General features: G+C 36.0%; 3 protein-coding genes across 5 annotated transcripts; 1 reads left to right on the top strand and 2 right to left on the bottom strand.

Moving 5' to 3' along the window:
• The first annotated feature begins 896 nt into the window (after positions 1-896).
• Positions 897-2,961, top strand: LOC126613761 (uncharacterized). Of its 2 annotated transcripts, none has more exons than XM_050281672.1 (4): positions 897-1,107; positions 1,438-1,524; positions 2,219-2,292; positions 2,412-2,961. In XM_050281672.1, the coding sequence occupies exons 2-4, from the start codon at positions 1,453-1,455 to the stop codon at positions 2,659-2,661; spliced, it is 396 nt and encodes a 131-aa protein (XP_050137629.1). In that variant the 5' UTR covers positions 897-1,107; positions 1,438-1,452; the 3' UTR covers positions 2,662-2,961. The 2 variants fall into 2 exon arrangements, with proteins under 2 accessions (XP_050137629.1, XP_050138213.1); XM_050282256.1 differs by lacking the exon at positions 897-1,107 and adding an exon at positions 1,156-1,311.
• Positions 2,962-3,509: 548 nt separating this feature from the next.
• Positions 3,510-9,083, bottom strand: LOC126629225 (uncharacterized). Of its 2 annotated transcripts, none has more exons than XM_050248868.1 (7): positions 7,990-9,083; positions 7,583-7,792; positions 7,270-7,337; positions 5,532-7,188; positions 5,244-5,425; positions 4,952-5,135; positions 3,510-4,861 (listed from the first exon to the last, which is right to left on the bottom strand). In XM_050248868.1, the coding sequence occupies exons 2-7, from the start codon at positions 7,731-7,733 to the stop codon at positions 4,182-4,184; spliced, it is 2,922 nt and encodes a 973-aa protein (XP_050104825.1). In that variant the 5' UTR covers positions 7,734-7,792; positions 7,990-9,083; the 3' UTR covers positions 3,510-4,181. The 2 variants fall into 2 exon arrangements, with proteins under 2 accessions (XP_050104825.1, XP_050158119.1); XM_050302162.1 differs by having other exon boundaries at positions 7,583-7,796.
• A 7,701-nt stretch (positions 9,084-16,784) lies between these two features.
• On the bottom strand, positions 16,785-21,240 carry LOC126606215 (putative recombination initiation defects 3). The gene is made up of 12 exons (XM_050276932.1): positions 20,930-21,240; positions 19,967-20,117; positions 19,583-19,736; positions 19,249-19,383; positions 18,881-18,933; positions 18,579-18,782; positions 18,235-18,306; positions 18,090-18,148; positions 17,812-17,965; positions 17,454-17,535; positions 17,225-17,321; positions 16,785-17,072 (listed from the first exon to the last, which is right to left on the bottom strand). Exons 1-11 carry the CDS (start codon positions 20,992-20,994, stop codon positions 17,227-17,229), a joined length of 1,224 nt encoding a protein of 407 aa, XP_050132889.1. The 5' UTR covers positions 20,995-21,240; the 3' UTR covers positions 16,785-17,072; positions 17,225-17,226.
• Positions 21,241-22,179: the final 939 nt, after the last annotated feature.

Here is a 22,179-nt window from a genome sequence, read left to right on the forward strand (position 1 = left end):
CCAGAGAAGGAGGTAGAGAGAAAGAGCATTGAAGAGGAGTCAAGATAGGAGGGCGGAGTCGTTGAAGACAAAGAAAGAAAGAGTGATATATATTTAATTCGGTCTTAATGAATGACCGTAGGTGTGGTACTGATACATGTACCAAATTTTTTGGTTTCAGTTATCAAATTTTTTGGTATTATCAATTTAGTATTTTTTTTAGTCGGTTTCGGCTTTTTTGATTTTTTTTTTCACCCCTAAATAAAATGACTAAGAACAACATTCATGCTGGTCCACTCTAATGACATTGGCTTGGTTATACACCTAGGTGATTCCTGTGTTTTTCAAAAGTTTGCCTTAATGGACAGAGATAACATACCCAAAACGGAGGCAGAAGATTTGAAGTACTTGAATTTGGCCTTTTGGGAACTCTGAATTTAAAGAAAGCTAATGTAGTGCAGTCCACACTGATGAACGTTTTGGCTTCAGTTTACAAGATGAAAACATGGTGTTGAATATCGTTTATAATAATAATAAAATTTATTTATTGATTTGGTCTACGAAATGGCTTTTAATCTTTATCCCAAAAATTAGATTTATCTACCATTGCCTATAAGAATTGCCAAAATCGAGTCACTTCACTTCATGTTGATCAATTCAATCTCATGTGCTTTGAATAAAAGGACATTCTAGATATTTCATATCATGCTAATATAGATGAGCTATTAGTCAAGTAACTCAACTTTAGACAAGTGGCTCTCTACCAAATGAGTGTTGCTCCTACGCTACGACATGAGTTCGAATCCTGTCAATTTTTTTATCGAACAAATCTATCGTTTGATAAAAAAAAAACTCGAGGTTAGCAGGTTTAGGCAAAATCCCATTTGGAGGGTAAAAGTGAGAACAGGACAGGGGAGCAGAAGATCCTTGTTCAGTTGATGCCCAACAAAAAAAAACCCGCAAAGCATCAGTCTCTCTCTCTCTCTTTCTATTTCCTAAAATCCATCTATTTCTCTCGAACCCTCTCCAAGTCTTGGCCTTTTGCGCGCCATTGCCAAACCCAAAAGCCCGCACTCCTGCTCAGAACCCAATTCAAAGCGTCGCAATTTCTCGCTTTTCTGGGAATCGGTACGCTGTTCAAAACCCTAGCTTTATATCCTGCTTCAGTTATGGTGTTTCCGTTGTTAGATTTTCTGATTTGATTTGGGTTTACCAGTATTTCAGCACCGTTCGGGTAGCTTTGATTTTAAAGTGCTTTGAAATTGTAGGCTCAGTAGCAGATTTTAGGTTGCAATATACATTGTTTGTTCCACGCTTCAATCCGAAACGAATGTAGCTTTCGGTCAAAACCCTTTTGGCTATTTAGCTGTTACTTGATGAATTGGGTTTTACTCGCTAATGAATAAGATAGTATTGGTTGGGTTTGATTATGATTTAAGACTGTTTGATTCTCTGCAGGCTGTGTAGGAAGCAATGAGCACCGAAAAGACGCCGCAGAAAAAGGAACGTCCTCAAATAGTTAAATTGGATAAAGCTTTGGATCTGGTGAGATCATTTTCCCCCGTCGTGTTATGAACAATGTACTGTTTTCCGGTTACTACTACCATGTCTGGTCTATATGGTCTAGAGCAACTAGAACCCGACATAGAATGCAGATCCATTAGAATTTGAGATTTGATGATATGAAATGATAGTTTTCTTGGAGTTGTGTATCTTTCTGTCTCTGCGCCCACATTTGTGCGTGTGTGTGGGCACGCGCGTTTGTATGTGCGCACGCCTGCATTTGTGTGTGTGTGTGTGGCGCGTGTGTGTAGTGAATGAGCTCAGAAGGGAAATGCTGTTCTAAAAGATTGATTTGTCATTTGTAATTGGGTTGTGAATATCTGCAGCAGGCTATTAGACAAGAAAATAATGGGGTTCAAGTTTGAACTAATTTGAAACCTCCCCAGGTTGTTTTAAATGAGATTGTTTTGTGTACATGATAACTCTGAAGATTATATGATTTTTATATGTTTATGGGGATAAACAACATTTACATCAATGCGGTATCTCCGTAATCTTTTAGTTAAGAGTATCTGTTTTTGCCAGTGATGTCATAGCAATCTGGTCGAAAATCCTTATGATGGGGTGTCGTGGAGTCTAAGAACTATACAGTTCTTTGCAATGCTATTGATGTCAATCCTTTCATTGATGTTCAAAAGCTAACTTTCTTTGTGCACGAAAATTGGCTGATGTGCAGGCTAAAAAATGGCTTAATACCATGAGTGAACCTGCAGAAGATGAGCCATTTGAAATACAGGCTCGGCCTGCTAGGCAAGTTGATTTATTTATCTATTTTGTGTTTAAGAGAGTATAATTATCTTTAGTTGCCAATATTGGCTGTTATTGAGACATTATTGACTTTCTGCAGAACTCTTTATTGAATTTTGCAGGCTTGGACTAGGTGCTGTAGCTCCCCGCCCATCCAAGTTTGTACCTTCAAATGATCCTCTTGAAAGGAAATTACATTACAAGTTGGATGCCGCAAGAAGAAATGCTGCTAAAATTGCAGAGGAGTCCACACTAGCTGCTAAAGATGATGATGACAATGATGATGAAGATAGCAGAACTAGTGCCTTTGCAAAGAAAAGACCAGCAGCTCCGGTAACCCCATCGTTACGGGCGAAGAAAAGGCAGAAGTAACCATTTCACCTTGTCATGTAGGAAAAGAAAATTAACCATCTCACCTTGTCAAAAGTGAATCTCTGGAGCTTTTGTTCTCTTTCAGTAAACCTCACACAATTTTCGTTTGAGTAGACTTGAGGGCGTTACGTATGAAGTTAAAAGTACAATCTTCATGAGAAATGCTAGTTTGTGTTTATGTAATTATATGATATGTGAGGCAAATGAGCTGCACTGCACAACATTGTTGTATTAATTCAGTCATTTTCTTAAGACATAATTGTTTGATAATATTAAAGAGGCTTGTGTGTTTGCCGATAACCTTTGCAGCTTCCTCTCCTATTATTATTTGAATCCAAAGAATATTTCTAATAAATAAATAAATTTCTTTCTGAATTTTGTTGTTTGCTGAGGAGAGAAATTTTGTGAAAGAGAAGAACATCAAAGTCTTAATTTCCCTCAGACTTGAGAAGTTGGCTATAGCTGTGTGCTCCTTTGTTACATCCAAATTTAAATCCCCCTCCCTCAAAATTTGATGAATTTAGACTATAGCTGTGTGCTCCTTTGTTGCATCCAAATTTAAATCCCCCTCCCTCAAAATTTGATGAATTTAGAGTAGATTATCTCTCTGTTAGTAAAGTTAAAAACAGAAGTTTGTTAATTCCCTAATTTACATTTATTAAGAGAAAAAAAAATACTTGCCATAATTGAAGTAATACGAATCATGCGTTGCATGATTCATATTTGTAGACATCACACTCCCTTAAACCACTGTGGAATGCCTGATAAAATCTCCGCTTCCCGTGCAATATAATTTTTCCACAACTTTTATTAATCTGCAATCCAAAATCCAGCTTGTTCAACGCATATAACAAAACCTAGCATGATCTTCCTTTATTTTCTTTGTAATTACTAATTACAACACCAGTAATAGTCAGTCACAAGACTCAGAACTCACAACTCACAACTTGTTTTTTTCTTTTGGAACTACACAACCTACAACTTCTTGTACTCCGACGCTTTCAAATACAACACCAAATACAAAGAACAAGGTAACACAATTGACAATGAATGAAATCAACAACTCTCAACTAAACACTCCAACCCTCTATAAATCTACACTTATAAGATCAACTCTCTACATTACCGCCTCAGCGGTTGACACAGATGACGACTCAGAAATGGTACCTGTTCTTATCTGTCTTGTATAATCGACTTGCAGAGAAGTGCCAGAGTTCTTGCAAGGAGAATTTGCAGACCAGATATCTGCTCCCTAGCTATCAAGGGCTTTCATTCAGGTGACTGACTGCTGCTCCAGATGCCCCCGATCCTTAGTTTTGACATGTAACAGATTCTATACTATCTACAAGATTTCAGTTAACAAAGTTGCAAATCCAGTTCATACCGGATCCACGGTACTCCAGGAAAGCTAAAATGTTGCTTCTCACCCTCTGGAAGCACAAATATGACTTGCTTTCCAACTGCCTCAGCAAGAAGGTGGCTTGGCATTTGATATAGACAAATCGAAGTCAGACTGTGTTCTATAAGTTGAGAATGCTCTCTGTTTCATTTGATTCAGCTATAAATGAAGCATTGCTCTCTGTTTCATTTGATTCAGATTTAACTGAAACATCTTCACTTCCGAGACTTCCTTCTACATAGCTTAATATGGTGTCTTCCATCAATTCTTGGAGAATGGCTTCACCCATGTCAACACCAATGGTCTCAGCATCGAACCGAAGGTCCATCCACGTTCCAGGTCTTGACATGTCTTTTGTGACAATCTGGTCCAAAGTACGAGGCAATGGAAGAGGACGGAGATGCCAATAAACTTCTATCCAGACCTCATCTATAGCAGTATTCATATCTGGTACTGGTCTTATACTAGGTTTCGCAGATGATATCTGAGGGAAGCAACCATAATAACGCCCACAAACCTCCAGTAGAACTTCATTAATACAGTCAACAAGGAGCTTCGAGTCATAGCAAAGCTGGTTAGGAAAAAATTCCACCTCATCACACAATGATGGCTCAATAATTTGGTCAGAAGAAAGCCACTTCATACAGAAGTCATCCCAATTGAAGACAGAGGCTTGCATGACTGCTTTTACAAAATCAAACATTAGTTCCTTGTCTTCTGTACAGGTTTTTGCATTGTTAGCTTGCTCTGCAGCTGAAGGGTCATAATCTTCAAATTCGATCCTTAGTGGTTGTAGCTCTCCTGCAGATCAGTAAAAAAGTTAATATTAATGGAGAAATGCAAAACATATAAGGATTCAAAGTTAATCAACTGTCTTAGTATGAAGCATACCAAACCGAGAAATGGTTTTCCCGGGGCTGATATCATCCTCTGTGAATAGTGGCTCCAGAACTGAAACAGGACTTGGCCGCTCTGGTGTATCTATAGCACTTTCTAAATCCTCAACATGCTTGGTGGTTAAAGAGCTGGAAGGGGATGCTATTGAAGAAGATTGCGGGTTTTCGTCATATGAATTCTGGAAGATGGGCAAGAATAATTATCAGGATGGAGATGATGGATATAAGCAGACAAGTTTACCAAAGGAAAAATAAATCATAAGCACAAAAAAGAAAGATATTAATACCTGTTGTAAGCATTCCGAAATTCTTTTATCATCATTTTGGTCATTTATGGTGATTGAAGAACCACTTAGTTCAGAGAGGGCATCCAAGACAATTTCTTCTTCCCAAGCAACAATTTCTTCTTCCCAAGCAATGATTTCTTCTTCCCATGCAACGATTTCTTTTCCATTTTTAATCTCGACACCTACAAAAAATTTATAAAATCCTAAATACCAAAGAATTTAAAAGCAAGCACAGAGACTAATCAAAATGTTTGTCATTGTAAATTCAACAGCTGCGAGAATCAATACCTTCAGAATTCTTCTTATCTACGACGGAAGGATGAGCTTCTTCCACTTCATTATCTTGAATCAGATTATCTGAGATGCTTGGTATTGAGGTAGGAGGCTGTACTTTATCATCAGGGTTATTGTCAGAATTAGACGGCAGACTCTCTAAGTTGTGTACTACCTCACCAAGAGGGCTGGCATTTTTCTCTCGCTTAGGAGACCATGTATTCTCATTGGCCTTCAAAAGTTTGTCATAGGCAGACAATCTCATCTGTGCGGTAACAAAGCCATGCTCCAAGTCCCTTCCAGGACTGCCAAAAGGAGAAACGTTGTACTCAGGAAGAGAAAGAATCTTTCCCAGGGTTTTAGGAAACTGCCGTCTTGATATATCTACACCTTCATCTCCATTACTCAGCATCTCACAGAGATGCTTCTTGGCCTCAATGTAGAGGTTAGATAGCCTTTCATCTGCAAGACCATGATTTTCATGTTTCAAACTTACTTCAGGTTCTTTCACTTTCCCAGTCTTTTCTGCCCTCTTGATACCACTGGAAGGTTTAGCAATTCTTTCAATGTAGAAATGCTCTTTACCAGGGGAACTTCTAAGTTTTTCCTTACCAATTCCTTTGTAGCTACCTCCCGAATTTTGACGCCCATAAGGCAATCTGTTTGAACTTCCAACAGTAGATGCCCCATGGTGTTGCTTTCCCATTGCATTCTTTAGTTTCCTTTTTATTTCCGAGAGAAAAAAGTGGGAACCAACTCTTTCACTTGGCCCTTTATTTCTTACAATGTTATGGGATTCTGGGGATGCACTATCTCCAGTTTCAGAATTTTGTAACACTGGAGGCCCAGGCTTCAAAATGACGATTCTCTTTGAAGCTTCAGAATCCTCATTTTCCTTACTTGGGTTTCTTTCCTGAGGCTTGACCTTTCTCCTGAAAAAGTACCTCTGTTTACGGTTGACAAGCTCCTCGGATTGTTTTACATCACCAAGCTTCTGTTCCGACAACTTGGACTCTGCAAAGGAAGCGTATTCTTCATCTTTCTCTATCTGAGCATCCTGGAACTTTTGGACATGTTTTGCCAACAGTGAGTTTGGATCCTGCAAAAGTTTCAGAAACAATTCCTCATCTGAACTTAAGACCTCGAGTGCATCCATTAGTTCTTTGAAGTGGTGGACTTTCTGATCTTCCGTAAGATGTTTCCCATCTGCTAACTTATGATTCATGAACTCCTTGATTGCCACACATAATTTCTCTTCAAAATCAGAATGCTTGTCGCTTGGTTCCACAGGAGCTTCACCATTCACGTCATGATTCACGCAATTGATATATTTCTGATGGATCTGGCAACATACCTCTTCCATTATCTCATCCATTCCAACATTACTTCTAGTTTTCTGCTCCGGATTCTGATTGCAAGAGCATCCAGATTCCGAGTTCTCTGAATCATTCATAGTATGGGTGTCCATGTCTCGGCTTTTCTTGCGAGTCCTCTTTGTTTTCTTCTGGTCCTTTCTGTTCTGGCTTGAATCTGACTGTTTAGTTTCCACTGCATGATTGCTTATCTCCTTCTTCATGCCCTGCTCACTGGACATTTCTTCTTCCATGAGTTTCTTCACACTAGGCTTACAAGCATCCACTAACACTATTGCTTTTGAGCTCCCATCGCCATCCTGAAGCATTTAACACAGCTCTATGAGTTATATAATCACTCAATTAGTGAATTCAATAAATTCGATATGGATGCAACTTACAAGTGTGCCTTCAAAGTTTTCATCCAAAGTGCTCAAAACCTCAAACTTGTTCCTCGACAGTCCAGTAGCTGCAGAAAGAGAATTAGGACTTGCAAGAAACATTGCCCTTCCGATGATTCCAAATAAAACTTTTACTAAAACCATTTAGATAAACATGTTAACTAGTAAAACTTTTCCAGAGAAATCCCCAAAACACAACTGCTACTCACTGAATTCATTTCAGCCTGAAGAAACTTATACCAAAAAATAGCAGAAAATCCTTGCATGTTGCAAATATCCAGTTAAAAGTGAATTCTAAGTTGAGAGTTCTTACCAACAGCTTGCTTACTTCCATGCCTCTTATCAGAAATCAGCTTCCAGGTGGGGCGGCCGTGCCGGAAGTCAAAGATACTCATCAAACCCCACATGCAGCCTAACTGATCTTTCTCATACCTCACAGAGCGTTTCTGTGACTTCTTTGCCATATCTAAGGGATGAATATATAGTTTCAACAGGCTTTGTTCATCCAAAATCTGTCACTGGTCTGGCTGCAAGAAAACCCAACAAACAAAAGAAAAAAAACAAATAAAATTAACAAGCAGCAGTTGAATGGTACTTCAAAACTTCAAAGATTAAAAAATGTTTTCCAAATCATGGCAAAATTTGACTGTAGATGATCAAACAACAGATGCAAATAGTAGTACTCTGATCAATATAAAATGGCATGCATGAAGGAATTACCTCAAATTCAGAGGCTCGAATTCGATACACCGAAAGAAGAGAAATGCAGCTGGATAAAAGTCTGTTGCATAAACAAGGCAGATTCCAATTCCAACTCCTCAAGTTTTCCAACAGAGTGAGGCTCAAGATTCCAAAACTTTCTTTGGATGGCAAGGTATCTATAGCCTTATTTTTTCACTCATAAAAGCCTTAACCAGCACCTCAAATTCTCCACAAAAAAGGCTCAAAATTCCTGCAATTTGGTCTTCACTTCAAAGAAAAGACTTTTCAAAGACAATTATGCACTTGATCATCACAAATGGTGTTAAAAGGTCAAAAATCCACTCCTCAAATTCAGTGAACAAAACTAAGCAATGATGCTGGAAAATTGATCAGAAGCTTGAGATACACAAAAGTTTGAGATAACCCCAAATCTCCTTTTCAGAAATTCGATCCCAAATTCATGAGTTCTGCCCGATGCAATTTACAAGTCAGAAAATTCAGGCATGCGTCTGGTGTTTTTTGTTTTTTTTATTAAGAAAAAAACACCCCTTGAAGGTCAAGGCTTCCGAAGCAACACACAGCATGAAAATTCAGCACAGTACAATGCAGCATTGAAAACGACCCTTTTGAAGTACTCAAAATCCAACCCATTTTTTTTTTTTTTTGTCTTTTTCTTTCCGCAATTCTGAAAATATCACAAGCTTTGGAGAAAACCCAGATTAAGTTCAAGAAAATTCAACCAAACAATGGTGAAAACAAAGACTTTTTCTAAAAATTTTCAAAGTGGGCATCTTTTTGACAGCGAAAAAGGGAGGTGGCAATGGTAATCCAGCACCGACCCACTATTTTTTTGAGGAGAATGGTGAAACGGGCAGCCATTAAAGACTGAGAAAAGTGGAGGGAGAGAAGTGGGAAGTGGTGGTGGGAAAAAAGACAAAAACTTTACAATCCTTGCTTGCTGTTGGCGTTGGGTTAGATTGAGAGAGGAGAGAGAGAGTAGAAGAAGAATACGTGACAGTTGGGGTTAGGATTGATTTTTTATGGGGTCCATCCAGTGAGGGGAGGGAGGCTTTGTATTGAAGAAAAGTTAGGGTTCTCTCTCTCGATTTTCTTCTCTGTTCTGTTGTTCCAAACCATCATCAAAGTCGCCACCATCCCACTCCCCACTCTCTGACTTTCTCTCCCTAAAAACCTTAACTCTTGAGCTGTAGAAGAAAATGTACGTACGAAGTTGTTGACGTGTACGCTTTAAGGAGAGAGGGAGAGAGTTTATCGGGATTTTTGCTCACCACCATAAAATTTATTTAATGCTCACCATACATCTAATTATTTATCACGTGTTAAATTCTCCTGAGTTTTTTAGCGTTGAGACAAACCGACGGACACATGTTACAAACGAGACTTTGTTTAGTATTATTTTCTCATGCAAGTAAATATTAAGAAGGAGAAATCAGACTCGAAATCTTGAGTGTAACATCGAATGATTTTCTTGAATGGTGAATGTTCATGATCAAACGAGATACAAGATTCTTGCAACGCAAAACTCATTTTCTACTATATTTAGTAAATATTGTTATCAAATTGTTGACCAATTGAGGTACAAGATTCGTGTAAGAAAAATGATTTGTGACTCTTTGGAAGTAATGTTTCATATCATGGCGGGGCGGCACAGTCCGTGACGACATCCACTTCTCATTTTCTCTTTGATAGCAGCTTCCACTATTCATTTACTCCAAAGTTGATATTCCATTGTTCCTTACGTCATGAGTTTAGGCATAACCATATTCTCACTTATACTCAATTGTATTCAACTTTGATAGCGATTGTTGACACAGTTGATTATTTGGCTACGACATACAATAAACCTTGAGTTTAATTTCAAAATTCAATGCTCAAAATCTAAAATCTAGGCTAGTAACCAATTCGCCACTAAAAATTTGATAGCGTTTGTTGACATGGTTGATTGTTGAAAAATTTCTGTTAAATAAAGGATCAAATGGAAAAAATACCCTCAATTTAATAAATAGTAGGCCAAAATGATTTGACAAAAATTTAGTGTATTTTTTTCTTTTTATTCCTTATTCAACGGATATTTTTCACGGAATGACCAAAATGGTAAACAAAATCAAGGATCACATTTATCGATTTTAAATCTCAGGGACTATTTTAACTAAAAATCCTTCTTACCATGGTTTGATTACTTAAACCATGTAAATTTGCATTTTTTATACTATATTTACATATTGAGTAGACGTGAGATTTTCTTGACGTAACTCTAATATAAATCCACGAAGTTCTTGTATGTATTACACATCATATATACTGAAATAATGTTTTGCATGCAAATTTAACAATGTTATATATTTTCGTATGAAAGAAAAGAAAAGAGAGTGGTACTTTAGAATAAAACAGTGGATGAAGATTAAACACTGGGTCAGTGGTTTGGTGGTAAAACATTCGAGTCGTCCTTGTGATTTAAGATATGGATGGATTCAAATCGTTCAATTGGAAGCCTGCAGTGAGGCTGACTGGCTGAGGCATCAACAACTGACTGTCTGTCTGCTTTGAAATTTGAAAGATATGTTATTATTATTTGCATATCCTATTTATATATACTCAACGTTTTCTATCTCTACTAACACAAATAAGGTTTTAAAAGGTGCTAGTTGGATGGCCGATTGAGGTCTTTTTTACTAGCACAATTACATAAAGTGAATTACGACACTAATTAAGTACTCTTTGACCCAATTATAAACCTTTGTCTTCAAGTAATTATATCAAATGATGCCTGCAATTTGAATTCTAATTCAAGCTGTGGTGGCTCTAAAGAAAGTACAAAACCCCCGAGTCCCTGGCCCTTAGAAAACAACTTTGTTTTCTTTTTAATTTGTTCATAAGAAGCCATATTGTTAATATTTAATTCTTCATTCACTTTTTCCATTTAAAAAAAAAAAATTCTAAGGTGCCTTCGGGACATCCGATAAAAAAAATGTTAATATTATTTAATTCTAAGAGAATTATAATGTCCAAGTAATACAACATAAAAAAAACATGCAATGTCCCAACTTAACCACATTTTATTATATGTTGAGTTTTATCACAAAAGCTTTGCTGATATTATGGGTGAAGACTTTCATATATGAATTGTGTATCATTTTGTTATATGACCGATGTGGGTATCTATTTTCCAACAATCATGTCGTTTACCTCAGCTGTAAATTTACTGCATGTAAAGTAAGACAAACTTTGAATTACTTACTCTATAAAAATGTAGTAATATTCACACACATTCTTATTAATTTTTATCTATTGATCTTCTTCATTTCATTCGATTCGACCACTAAAATTTAAAACGAATGTAAAAAAATGAAAATAACTGCATGGATAACACCACCCAAAAAAATAGGACAAGAATTTGCATGGGAAAATGCATTTAAATGTTCGTCGGCACAGTGAAAAAAAAATAAAAGGTAGGCAAATTAGAGCTGAGATACCAAATGCTTGTCCATGGTGCATGTGAGGAGCAGTTGGGCCTCAAGGGGCAGTTCAGTTGGGCCCTACTGCATGGGAAAGCAGCTGGTCCACCAAAACCACACACACTTTACCAACTTCAATGCTGATTTATTGTCTAATCAATAGGCCCATATGAGACAAAGTGCCACCTTGCCTCTACCCTAATGTCCGTTGAATCATTTCACACGTCACTTTTATTCATAGGAACTTATTAAATAAAAAATAAAATTTCTACTCTAATGTATGACTTGCAGCCGATTGAGATTTTTTTCTTCTTTAAACTTGGTCAAAAAATTTAACATTCCAAAACTTCGAAAATAAGAAAGGAAAATTCGAACTTGAATGTAGCGAGTTGAGCTTACTTTTTTAACCAGCTTGATTAAATTAAGGTGAATAATGAAATTTTTTTTTTTTTTGGAACAAACCACAATATTTATATTAAGGGAGTGGGGGAGTGAGCTAAGCTTTACAATGAGATTGTCATAATAATGTGGTTCAACTTCATTTTTGGTAAGAATCGATCTAAGATCTCTCATTTACAAGTGAAAAAAAATATAATTAGATCATAGTATTAAAGTATCAAAACCCAATGAAAAAGTTGGGTAGCACAATTGAATTAAAAACTGATCAAGTGGCAATTTTGTTGTTCAGAAAAGGGAGGGAAACCAATAGTAAAGGGACAACAACTTGGAGTTGAAATGTTTCTTTTTATTATTATAATTAATTTCATCCGTCCTATGTCATGTTATTAGGTGTTGGGGTGGGTAAAAAATACAAATTGTAAAACTTGACCTCTAATCTCATCACACAATACCAATTACACATTACCAATGCCAACTAACACACACGAGTGTTTGGACAATGGAAATTGCCTATTGAGGACAATCTCCAAGTTTTGGATTATTTGGGAATTGTCTTTATTTTAAGGGTTCACTACTAGCTAGCTAACATTAAATTTATCACCAAATATCTTATTAATTATGAGATATTTTTATAATTTATCATAACATTCCTATCAATTTACAAGTTATAATATAGTTGGGTTGACATATTTACATTTCAGATACAATATCAAAAAGTATGTTCGTTTTTATTCACAATATGTGGTAGTGTTACGGCCATACCAACTAATTTATCTTGACTTACACAATGTGGAAATAAGTTTTTATTTTTTATTTTTTCTCTTTTTTTCTGAAAAAATCATCGGAATGACGGTTACATCCCTATATAGTGTTATCAAATCACTCATAGTTTATTATGTATATGAATTTAATTATTAATTGATAAAATATTAACAGTATCGTCTATCTCATATCATAAAACTTGAATTGTAATACTACGTGATTATGTGACCGACAACGTCCAAGAAAATTTCCAATTTTTCCCCCTAGAGTCACAATGATGGAGATAGATTTATATGATTATTTCAGTCTTGTATGACAAATATAACCAAACAAATTAACAAAAATTAGTTTAGTATTTATATATGAAGAGTCAAATAGAGAAAGGGTCGAGAAGGAAGAGTGACAGGGAGAGCCAACAATGATGCAGCTTTTTGTCTTTCTTGCCCTTGAAGATATACAAGAAATGTATATTGAGGGTTAGTGGAATTTCAAGGACCACAAGCGCACCACTCATGCACAGGGAGACAATTGGTTTTGGATTTATCATTCAACTTTCCTTCTTACTTATAGCATTTCTATTAATTTGGAAGGGAAAATAGAAGCAAGCTAAGGACACGTTTGATGCATAGGATTGATTTGGTTTGGATTAGTTGTATGGATTAGGTTGGATTAATTTTATTTAGGCCCCTCATTTTAAATGATGTTTAGTTTGATGCAACACAAAGCGATCAAAGGTTTACTAACTTAATCGCTTGTAGAATGAAGTCTAGAATCACCAGAAAATTTAGAGAAATCTCAAAGGTTATATTTGATTCATTCTTGAAAAATTACAATTGATACATACAAGTGACTTAAATAAAGATTACAAATGTTTGGAACAACTCAAAGGACTTCTAGGAATTAAAACAACTTTAACTAAACATTAATTGGACGACAAACGAAGAGTAAGATTTTTATTATGAAACTTTAAACATTATTTTGGAGGTTGAAACGACCCGGATGGTTCAAATCCATCGTATATCACAACAGAGCAGTGAGTTAGACTCGTGGTTTCATCCTTTTGTCTTCTGACAGTCCATTTCCTCTTTTATCCACCATTTGTTCTACATCATAGTCCACACTGAGATTGGTGTTAAGTAATCAATCTAGTCCTAGTTTGGTCAATCCAAGGCTGCGTAAAAGTTTAATTTTAACCCTAAAAAAAAAGAATAGGGTTTCAGTTCATAAATAGTGCATTGTTGCTTAAAGATGTAATGGGTTATTTGGTGCAACTTATTATTATTTTTTTTGGTTGGTTAATTTGGTGCAACTTTAACATAATTTGGTTTTCCTTTAGTGTCAATAAAATAGTTGAGATTGAATTATCAAATTTGGCCATCATCTCATTAGAGCAGCCAAATTTGAAATTTACGTTTGTGCTCTTACCAAATGATTTACTTAGATGACATGTCCGATGCTTAATAGTTATGGTTTATTTATTATGTCCTTCAACCGAATTCTCATCCTAAATAACTTGTAAATTAGCAATCAACAATATTTATCTATGCAGTCGACATTCTGTGATTAGTTCCTCTTCTTTTAGTATCATTTTGGACGTAAAAATACGATTTTGTAATTTATCCTATTGTACATTGTAAGTACCTTGTGACAAATTTGGGGATCCCAACATTGCTCTTTCTTCAAGCATTGGATGCTCCCCTCCATCTTTTTGAGAATCCAATGCCTTAAAGCCAAAGTTTCATAATTTGTTTGCATGGCACACTCGAGGAGGCAATGGAAGTTTTGGCGGGTAAATATAGACTAGTTGCTTTATATAATACGTACGAGTGTGGTGAACTGGCCACCATAGGAAGCATCGGAATCCTCCCCAGAATTTAACTTGACAACTACAAGCTTTATGGAAATTTTCGCCACGATTTTGATGTTTTTATTTTATTTTATTTTTTATGATTATTTGGATCTTTTGTTTGGGAAATGTTTACCTATCAAGAGTAATATTTCATTGATGATTGAGTGATAAAATTTTCCGCAGAGTTAGAATTTTATTAATATACAATTTTTTTAAAATTTCTAAGTCTAAAACTTATCATTGTTTAATTTTCTGTTTAGCTCCTAAATTCGTTTTTCACCAAAATAAAAAACACTGGTCTTCTTCTATATGTCTTGGGTGTACGAGAGACGTGGTACAAAGCATCTGCTTGAGAATCTTTTTTCTCTACGGCGGTTAGATGAGACGAGTTACATCATTAAATTGATAAAAATAAGATGAAGGATATAGAGGATAAGGTACGAAATATTCTTCTAATGGCATATTATATAGTTGAAATCTAGCTTTGTTGACTATATAAACATAGAACCAACCAAATAAGACAAGTTAAATGTCACGCAAGAACGATAAAACAAAACAAGACAAAACAAAAGCAAATCGTCCTATAAACAACATTTTAGAATTCTAATCACCACTCATTACAACAAACATTAAAAAAGAACCTTATTATAATTCTTTAAAATAATTTATTTGAAACAATTGAGTAATCGTAATTTATCACCTGTTATTTTATTTAAAATAATAATAAAAAAATAGGAGAGCAGCCATTTTAAAAATTTTATTAGGAGATAATGATGGAAAAAGGAGGAAGGGGAAATAGCCGTGTGACACGTGGGTCTTTGGGGGGCCCTATGCCTTTGGATTTTTATCATTTTTCTTTCATCAGTTTCTTAAATGACAATGATGATTTATTTATTTTATGTGGTTTTTTGTTTACAAAACAAAAATATATTGTCCTTATTCTGAAAGAAATTAAAAGAGGTTGTACTTAATTGGTAGATTGGTCACACGTCCTGGTTTTCCAGAGGGATCGTCCACCGACACAAAATATTGGGGCAGTTTCGAGTTGATTCTAAGCTGGAAAAAATTCTTGAAAATTCCGAATCAAATTAAAAAAATTCTGATCTCAAATAAAAAAATCCTATGTCAAAATTTCTGAAATTTTCAGAATAAAATACCGAATTGATCTTGAAATTTTGATAAGAAACTTGGTATTGTCTACTCAATTTTTCAATAATCCCATACCGAATCGAAAGTATTATATATAATTATTACATATATATATTATATTTGAAATGTTGCTAACTATTAGTAGCAATATAATTGATGTGGTCTACAAGCAGAAACCATAGCCCTTTATTGCCATATCTACCGATACGAACTTTCCACAAATGTGTCTAATTCTTCAACGTGAAATCAAAAAAATTATATTGTTAGTTTTTGAATATATTAGGTTTGCAACTTATTTTTTCGCTTTAAGTTTGTTACTTATTTTATTTTGGTTGCATATTAATTTAACTTGCTATGAATGATTGTTATTTCAATTGCTATGAAATTTAGGAAAACCAAACCATCCCGAAATACGGAAAATATTTTGGGAATCTTAAAAATTAGGAATACCAAAATTTTGGTTAAGAATTGGTCTTCAAATTTCCGTTCAAAAAATTTTCGATTTAAAATTCGGGATCCTATTCTCAGTTTGGGATCCCATACCGAACCTCCTAATTGATTCTACGGCGTGTGTCCAACTGGATTGGGACCATCGGAGGCAACTAGGCATTGATCTTTTGTCAAGCTTAGGTTTAATTAGGGCTTAATTAGAGGTAGGGGATTTGACTTTTATTCTTCTCTTAATAACAATCGGGTGCAACAATAATAAAGTCGAGGATCTTATACTTGTTCGCCAAATAACTAATAAAAATACAACGTCACTCACTGTCAAGTCGACTTTCAACAAATTTTTTTATTTTCCTCTGTTCTTATCAAATGCAAAAGTAAGAGACCATAAAACCCTGGTTATCAAATCACAAAGAGAACAAGACTTGCGGGACTCCAGGTGTTTTTCACCATGAAATGATGTTTTGAGAAACTTATTCAAACTTTCTCATGTTGTACTTCAAACTTTCTATAATTAGAGAGAAAAATATACTTTTGAGAAATACGAAATGACATTTTTGAGGTGTTAATAATAGTTCCCAAAACTAAACTGAAAGTACTAAAATCGCTATTCTTGTTAGAATGAAATCTACAAAATTGTGGGCTCTAAAAAAAACACCGAGCCCAAGTTTAGCATTTTAAGAACCCAAACCCACCAAGGATATATGGGCCTGCAATTGACAACTAAGAACTGCCAATCTGCCAGATAACATTTGTGTAAACTGTAAAGTGTTTGATCAATTCTCAAATTTTTACAACAATGGTGGCCGGAACCCTAACTTCATAGCCAATCTATGTGGGTCCCAAGGAACATCTATCAGTTAATTTGATTTATACTGTAAGATATGGAGTGGAAGGTACAAGTATATAAAAAGGGGAAGAAAAAGAAAGCGAACAATTGGACATACCAAAAGCGATCAAACCACCTAATGTTGCAGTTATTGGTTATGCCCCGCCACATGGGAGGAGACATCCAGTGCCTGTACAGATAGCAAAAGGCACAAAGCAATAAATCAGCTAAGAAAAGAGACGAGAATCCAACTGTGAGTTGTTCGTGAGAAACTGACAACCGTTGATTAGTTTAAGCATTGCGGTGAGTCCTGATTAAATCAATTGGTTTCAATCACTCTACCTTCAGTTAATAATTATAGTGTTGCTGCATTTTCTCTTTCGCCTTCTTGCCCTTCTCAAGATCCTTTCTGTCTCTTCCATTACCTCCTCGGCCATATCTACGTCTCCCCAGAGGAAATGAATACGATTACAATTAATTTTTGAGCGTAACAATTATATGCTTGCATACGCGTAAAGATACAGCATAGTAAAATTTAATGGATACTGCAAATGCACTTTCACAAAAGTACCTGTTTCCTTCTCGCCAAACAAGCAGGAAAAAGCTCCATCAATCTCCTCGTCTGATTCAATAATGACTCTGCATTCCCTTTCCTGCATCATGCATTGTCATTGCCTTTCGGACCACGATACTAGACACGGTAACTAAACTGTAACTAATACCCAAATGAGTAACGAAAAAGACTTTTACGCAGTACATAAGATAGAAGGGAAAGGTTTGTTTCAAGTGCAATAAGAGAAATGACTCAGTTCACACCTATAATTAAGCCAATCACCTTAATGCCAGAAACATGTATAAATCAGAGAGCATACTGTCTCTCTAATCAGCACAAAAGATAGGGAGAACGAGAAACGAAAACTAAAGGCTACCTGTGGAATGGAAGTAAATCTGCTAGGCTTTTGTACTTGCCGGAACCCATTATTGCTCAAGGTAGATGCTTCCACCTTTCCAGACTTCCACCCTCCTGTTTCTATCTTTGGAACTACAACTGCTTGCACACCAACCTTCGGACGCACAGCTGAACTGGAATCAAGAGAAGGGTTTTATTAAGTATGGTGCTACTGGTGATCTATGCACCTCTATCTCAAATAAATAATATAAGAACATTAATTTTCTACGAAACAAATATTGACACTGTCTCTCATACCTTTTAATAGGCTGTGGCTTTCCTTGTAGAAGGGCAGGATATGCAGAACCCTGCATTTTCTATGTACAAAAATTTTCCCGGTAACAAATCATAGCCCACAAATGCTTGAGTGCGTAAGTGAGACGTAAATGGAAATATTAGTCACCTGTGGTGGAAGTATTGTGGGTACTTCACAATTTTGGGTGGAAGTACTCTGATTCTTGGTGCAAAGCAACTTCTGCAAGCAAACAAAGATGAGACAAATGGATTGAATAGCCTCCTACACATGGAATGTTTAATTACCGAAAGTTCAATGGCTCGACAGTAAATGTCTGGAAATAGGAAAGTTCAAGCATTTCTTGTGTCAGGAAAGAAAGAAAAAGTTGGAAGTTTATTAAACACTTGCTCCATCTCATCTCAATCAAAACTTAGGATTTCAAAATCGATGATTTCAAAGTCATAAATGTTTGCATGTGTCACAGAGCTCTCCATCATATGTATCTAACAGACCTGCATTTCCTTGATGAAGGAGTCATGCAGCTTGTTTTGTGATTTCAGTAAAGCTGCTTCAGCGACTCCTATCTTTTCTGGTAAAGCTGAAAGCGCCAAGAAAATCTCCTGTAATTTGTCCTGATAGGTATTTTTGCTGACTTCTTCAGAAATAGACTTGATGCCTCCGTCAAGGCTAGTTTTGAAGTCTTCTTGCCCCTTAATCTGCTTCACCACATATCAGTTTAGTTAGAAAGTCCAGAATCATGGACGCGTGAAGCAACTAAGCCACAGACTTTATGTGGGCGCTATTACGGTATTACCGTTAATTGCAATGAATTATCCTGCGCTATCAACTTCTGCCGCATTGCTTCCACTGAATTAAAATTGAAAAAAGGATAATTATATTTCAAGTAATGAGGATCTGAAACTTTTGACAACATGTGCATTCGAGATCAGTTTTTCCCAAATATATTTTCCCATTAACAAGTCATATATAAGTCCTATCGGTCAGAATGAAGTTCTTTATTTACAAATGTTAGTAAGTTAGAACAATTTAACACTTAGAACAATGAGAAAATGGAACATACAAATTAAAATTTATGCCGAGTAATTCAACTTCGAAGCCTTGGATTATACATTTTCTCTTCTGCTTCTACGTATTCAGTATGTAGAGGAATAGATTACTCACTCTCCATAGAAACTTCCTTCATCCCTTTGTTTACTTGCATTACATCACGCTGGACAGAATCCAAGATCATTCCAAACTTATTTAATGAAGTTTCCATCACTCCAATCCGGTGTTCAAATTCCACACTATTCTGACCTGCTCAGGCATGTAAAACATTTGGGTTCCCATTAAAAGTAACCATATAAAGAGCAAGAATCTCATTGGCCAGCTATGCTTACCCAGTTACAAATTAAAGGTCACAACCTTTCGTAGTTCTTGACACAAAATACGTTACCAATACTTAAAAGCCTTTATAGACACTATTTAATCATGTCCAACTTTGGATGAAACTTACATCGATGATCTGAAACAGAAGCGGAACTCCACTTGCGCATGAGGTTGGTGGAAGATCTTGAGATCTGCAATTGACTTTCGTCACGTGCATGACTAATTGGGGGTAAGTAAGCAACTTTCTTCACAGAATTCTCTCGTTCTTGAGAGCCAAACCTCTGCAGAGATAGTATGAACAGAAGTAAGACTTTCAAATGAGAACAGATTCCAATAATCAATCCAACTAAGTTCTGAGTAAAAGAAATGACAGTGAATGCTATCTGCTTCTTTGAATTGTCTGTTCATCAAAATAAAATGATGAAGACACAACTTGAGTTTCTTTTTCTCCACTTCGATAACAAGCATAAAAGAGCCTAACACTTGGCTTGAAGCTGAAACGAGAATTAACCTGATCGTTCATGAGAACATCACACTGAGAGTTCTGAGAGAGTTGAGAAAACATGTTATGCTGAGATGAGAGTCCCTGAGAAAATGACTGCTCTGATGGTTGAGAGCGAAGCTGCGCTGCTTGTGGTCCATTTGGTACAGCATTTGGTCTCCTGCTTAGCAATTTAAAAGAAATATATATATATATATACACACACACACACATATAAAAGATATCGACGACGAGATTTCAGGAAAATCCACAGTATTAGCCTAATCACAATTAATATTTTAACTCATTTAATTTGTTACGTATTTGCTAGAATTTCACATAAACAGATGTAAGTTGCTGTGAGTATATTGGAAAGAAAATGAAATGTTTTTCTTTTCCCATCAGAAAGTGAAATCAATACCTACAGCGAAAGGCTTAGTGAAACAAAATCTGTGAAAAACATCTTAACCTCTTTCAATTTTCTATATTTTCTCCGCGATCAAACAGAGAGCCAATTAGGACTGGAAGCAACTGAAATTCGTATGGTTCACAGCTCAAAATTTATTTTTCCGAGCATATTGCCATAAAAATCAAACAAAAGATACCGTGAATTACAAACCGAACCTAATATTCTTAAGAAAAAAGTCAAAATCGAGCTCAGAGGTTATTCCAATAAATGAAAATCCTAAGTGATAAGATGCTACAGATTCAAAACTCGATTTTCTAAAAAAAATTCCTACATTTTTCTCGCGAGCCAAACAGAACTCTCGTGCATGAAAGGATGCAGAACTTATATCGAACCTAGAGAATTTTTCATCTAAATACAATAAGCAAGCGAAAAATCGAATCTAACAAGCTAGTTAAGTGAAAACTTCATGAAACAGTGAAAATTAAATATTTGAACTTCAACATTTCTGAGAATAATTTTCCTGCGTTTTCTAGGGAACCAAGTAGAACATTGCGATTGAAATTTTAGAAAACTGATAGCCGAACCTTGTGTGAGGAGGAAGGACTGAGATGGAGCTGACATCGCAGGCCTTGTTGATCTTCAACTTCATTTGCTCGAATCAGTACGATTTTGAGGTCCGTTTGGATGTACGGAAATTGGAGATCGAAACGGAGTTGAAACTCTATGAAGATTTGAAGAGATATTGACCTTTGATTGGCAAAGACTAACGATCTGACGGTTTGAGATTTTTGAATTTGAAGAATAAGACTCCGCCGCAGGGGTTGTGAAGAATCAGAGCGTTGCGAGGGCTACTTCATATTCGCAGCCTGGCGGGAAAGGGGTTGATAGTTGCTCGGCAGGTTTAATGGGCCGAGATACGATCACAATTTTGAGACTGAGGCCCATTATTGATCCAATATTTTAGGCTTATGAGTCTAAAAGCCTTTTGAAATTTGACCAGCTACATAAGGAACGAGGAACTTCGCCGGATCCTCTTTGTGAGAATTTTAGGGATTCTTCAATTATATATGTTAGTGTGGTAAGAAATTATTGTAATATTTTTTATTTAAAATTGAATGTAAACAATATTTTATGAAAACTGATCCCACAATGTACGATAAACGGATGTGATTGGAGGATCCGGCGAGGATCCTCTCTCCAACATAAGATGCTCATCGCATTTTCTAAGGTGCGGACCAGATTTGGTCCTTTAGATCAAATCTGAACAGTTGAAAACAAATTCGTCAATGAGCTTAGAGTGAAACCGGCCATAAATGACCTATCATTAAATCAAAGCAGTACTCGATAACAATTTTAAGTATTTTTCAATTTAAACTCTAGCTCTTCTCGACAACAGTTACCTTCTTAAATTTGTCTATCATTCACCCAAGACTTTCCATCTCCTGCAAGCGATTTCAAACTTCCTTCCCATCATAAACCCCAATCCCATTCGAAACCTAGTCGTCGTTGTGTTGTGCTTGTTGTCTCCGGCCTCACTGCACTTCCACACAACAATTCAAAAAATCAGGACGGTTTGGTTTGAGGGAAAAGAGAAAGAAGATGAATGAGTCCATTTATCTCCAAAATGGTCCATCTAACACTAAGACTAGACTCGCACCAACCCCAAGGCTAGAGGAAATCGATGAAGGGCTTAAAAATTTAAAATGTCCTCGTCGGGCGTTGCACCTGTTGTAATTGGTCAGTTTCTGCTCCAATATTAGCAACGGTTAGGCTTTAATGAGGTAGTGGCATACAAATGGAAGTTTATTTCTAATGAAACTTGCTGACAAAATGG

This window comes from Malus sylvestris, chromosome 1 (assembly GCF_916048215.2).
Source record: "Malus sylvestris chromosome 1, drMalSylv7.2, whole genome shotgun sequence".
NCBI lineage: Eukaryota > Viridiplantae > Streptophyta > Magnoliopsida > Rosales > Rosaceae > Malus > Malus sylvestris.

What these genes read in the sequence shown, in the direction of transcription:
- LOC126629225 (XM_050248868.1), bottom strand. Translation starts at nt 7,733, where the DNA reads ATGGCAAAGAAGTCACAGAAACGCTCTGTGAGGTATGAGAAAGATCAG. An exon ending in AAAACTTTGAAGGCACACTT is followed by an intron (nt 7,189 to 7,269) that starts GTAAGTTGCATC and finishes TAAATGCTTCAG; the next exon opens with GATGGCGATGGGAGCTCAAA. An exon ending in TTTCGGAATGCTTACAACAG is followed by an intron (nt 5,136 to 5,243) that starts GTATTAATATCT and finishes CCCATCTTCCAG; the next exon opens with AATTCATATGACGAAAACCC.
- LOC126613761 (XM_050281672.1), top strand. Translation starts at nt 1,453, where the DNA reads ATGAGCACCGAAAAGACGCCGCAGAAAAAGGAACGTCCTCAAATAGTT. An exon ending in TGGATAAAGCTTTGGATCTG is followed by an intron (nt 1,525 to 2,218) that starts GTGAGATCATTT and finishes GCTGATGTGCAG; the next exon opens with GCTAAAAAATGGCTTAATAC. An exon ending in ATACAGGCTCGGCCTGCTAG is followed by an intron (nt 2,293 to 2,411) that starts GCAAGTTGATTT and finishes TGAATTTTGCAG; the next exon opens with GCTTGGACTAGGTGCTGTAG.
- LOC126606215 (XM_050276932.1), bottom strand. Translation starts at nt 20,994, where the DNA reads ATGAAGTTGAAGATCAACAAGGCCTGCGATGTCAGCTCCATCTCAGTC. An exon ending in GTCCTTCCTCCTCACACAAG is followed by an intron (nt 20,118 to 20,929) that starts GTTCGGCTATCA and finishes ATTGCTAAGCAG; the next exon opens with GAGACCAAATGCTGTACCAA. An exon ending in AAGCCACAGCCTATTAAAAG is followed by an intron (nt 17,966 to 18,089) that starts GTATGAGAGACA and finishes TCTTGATTCCAG; the next exon opens with TTCAGCTGTGCGTCCGAAGG.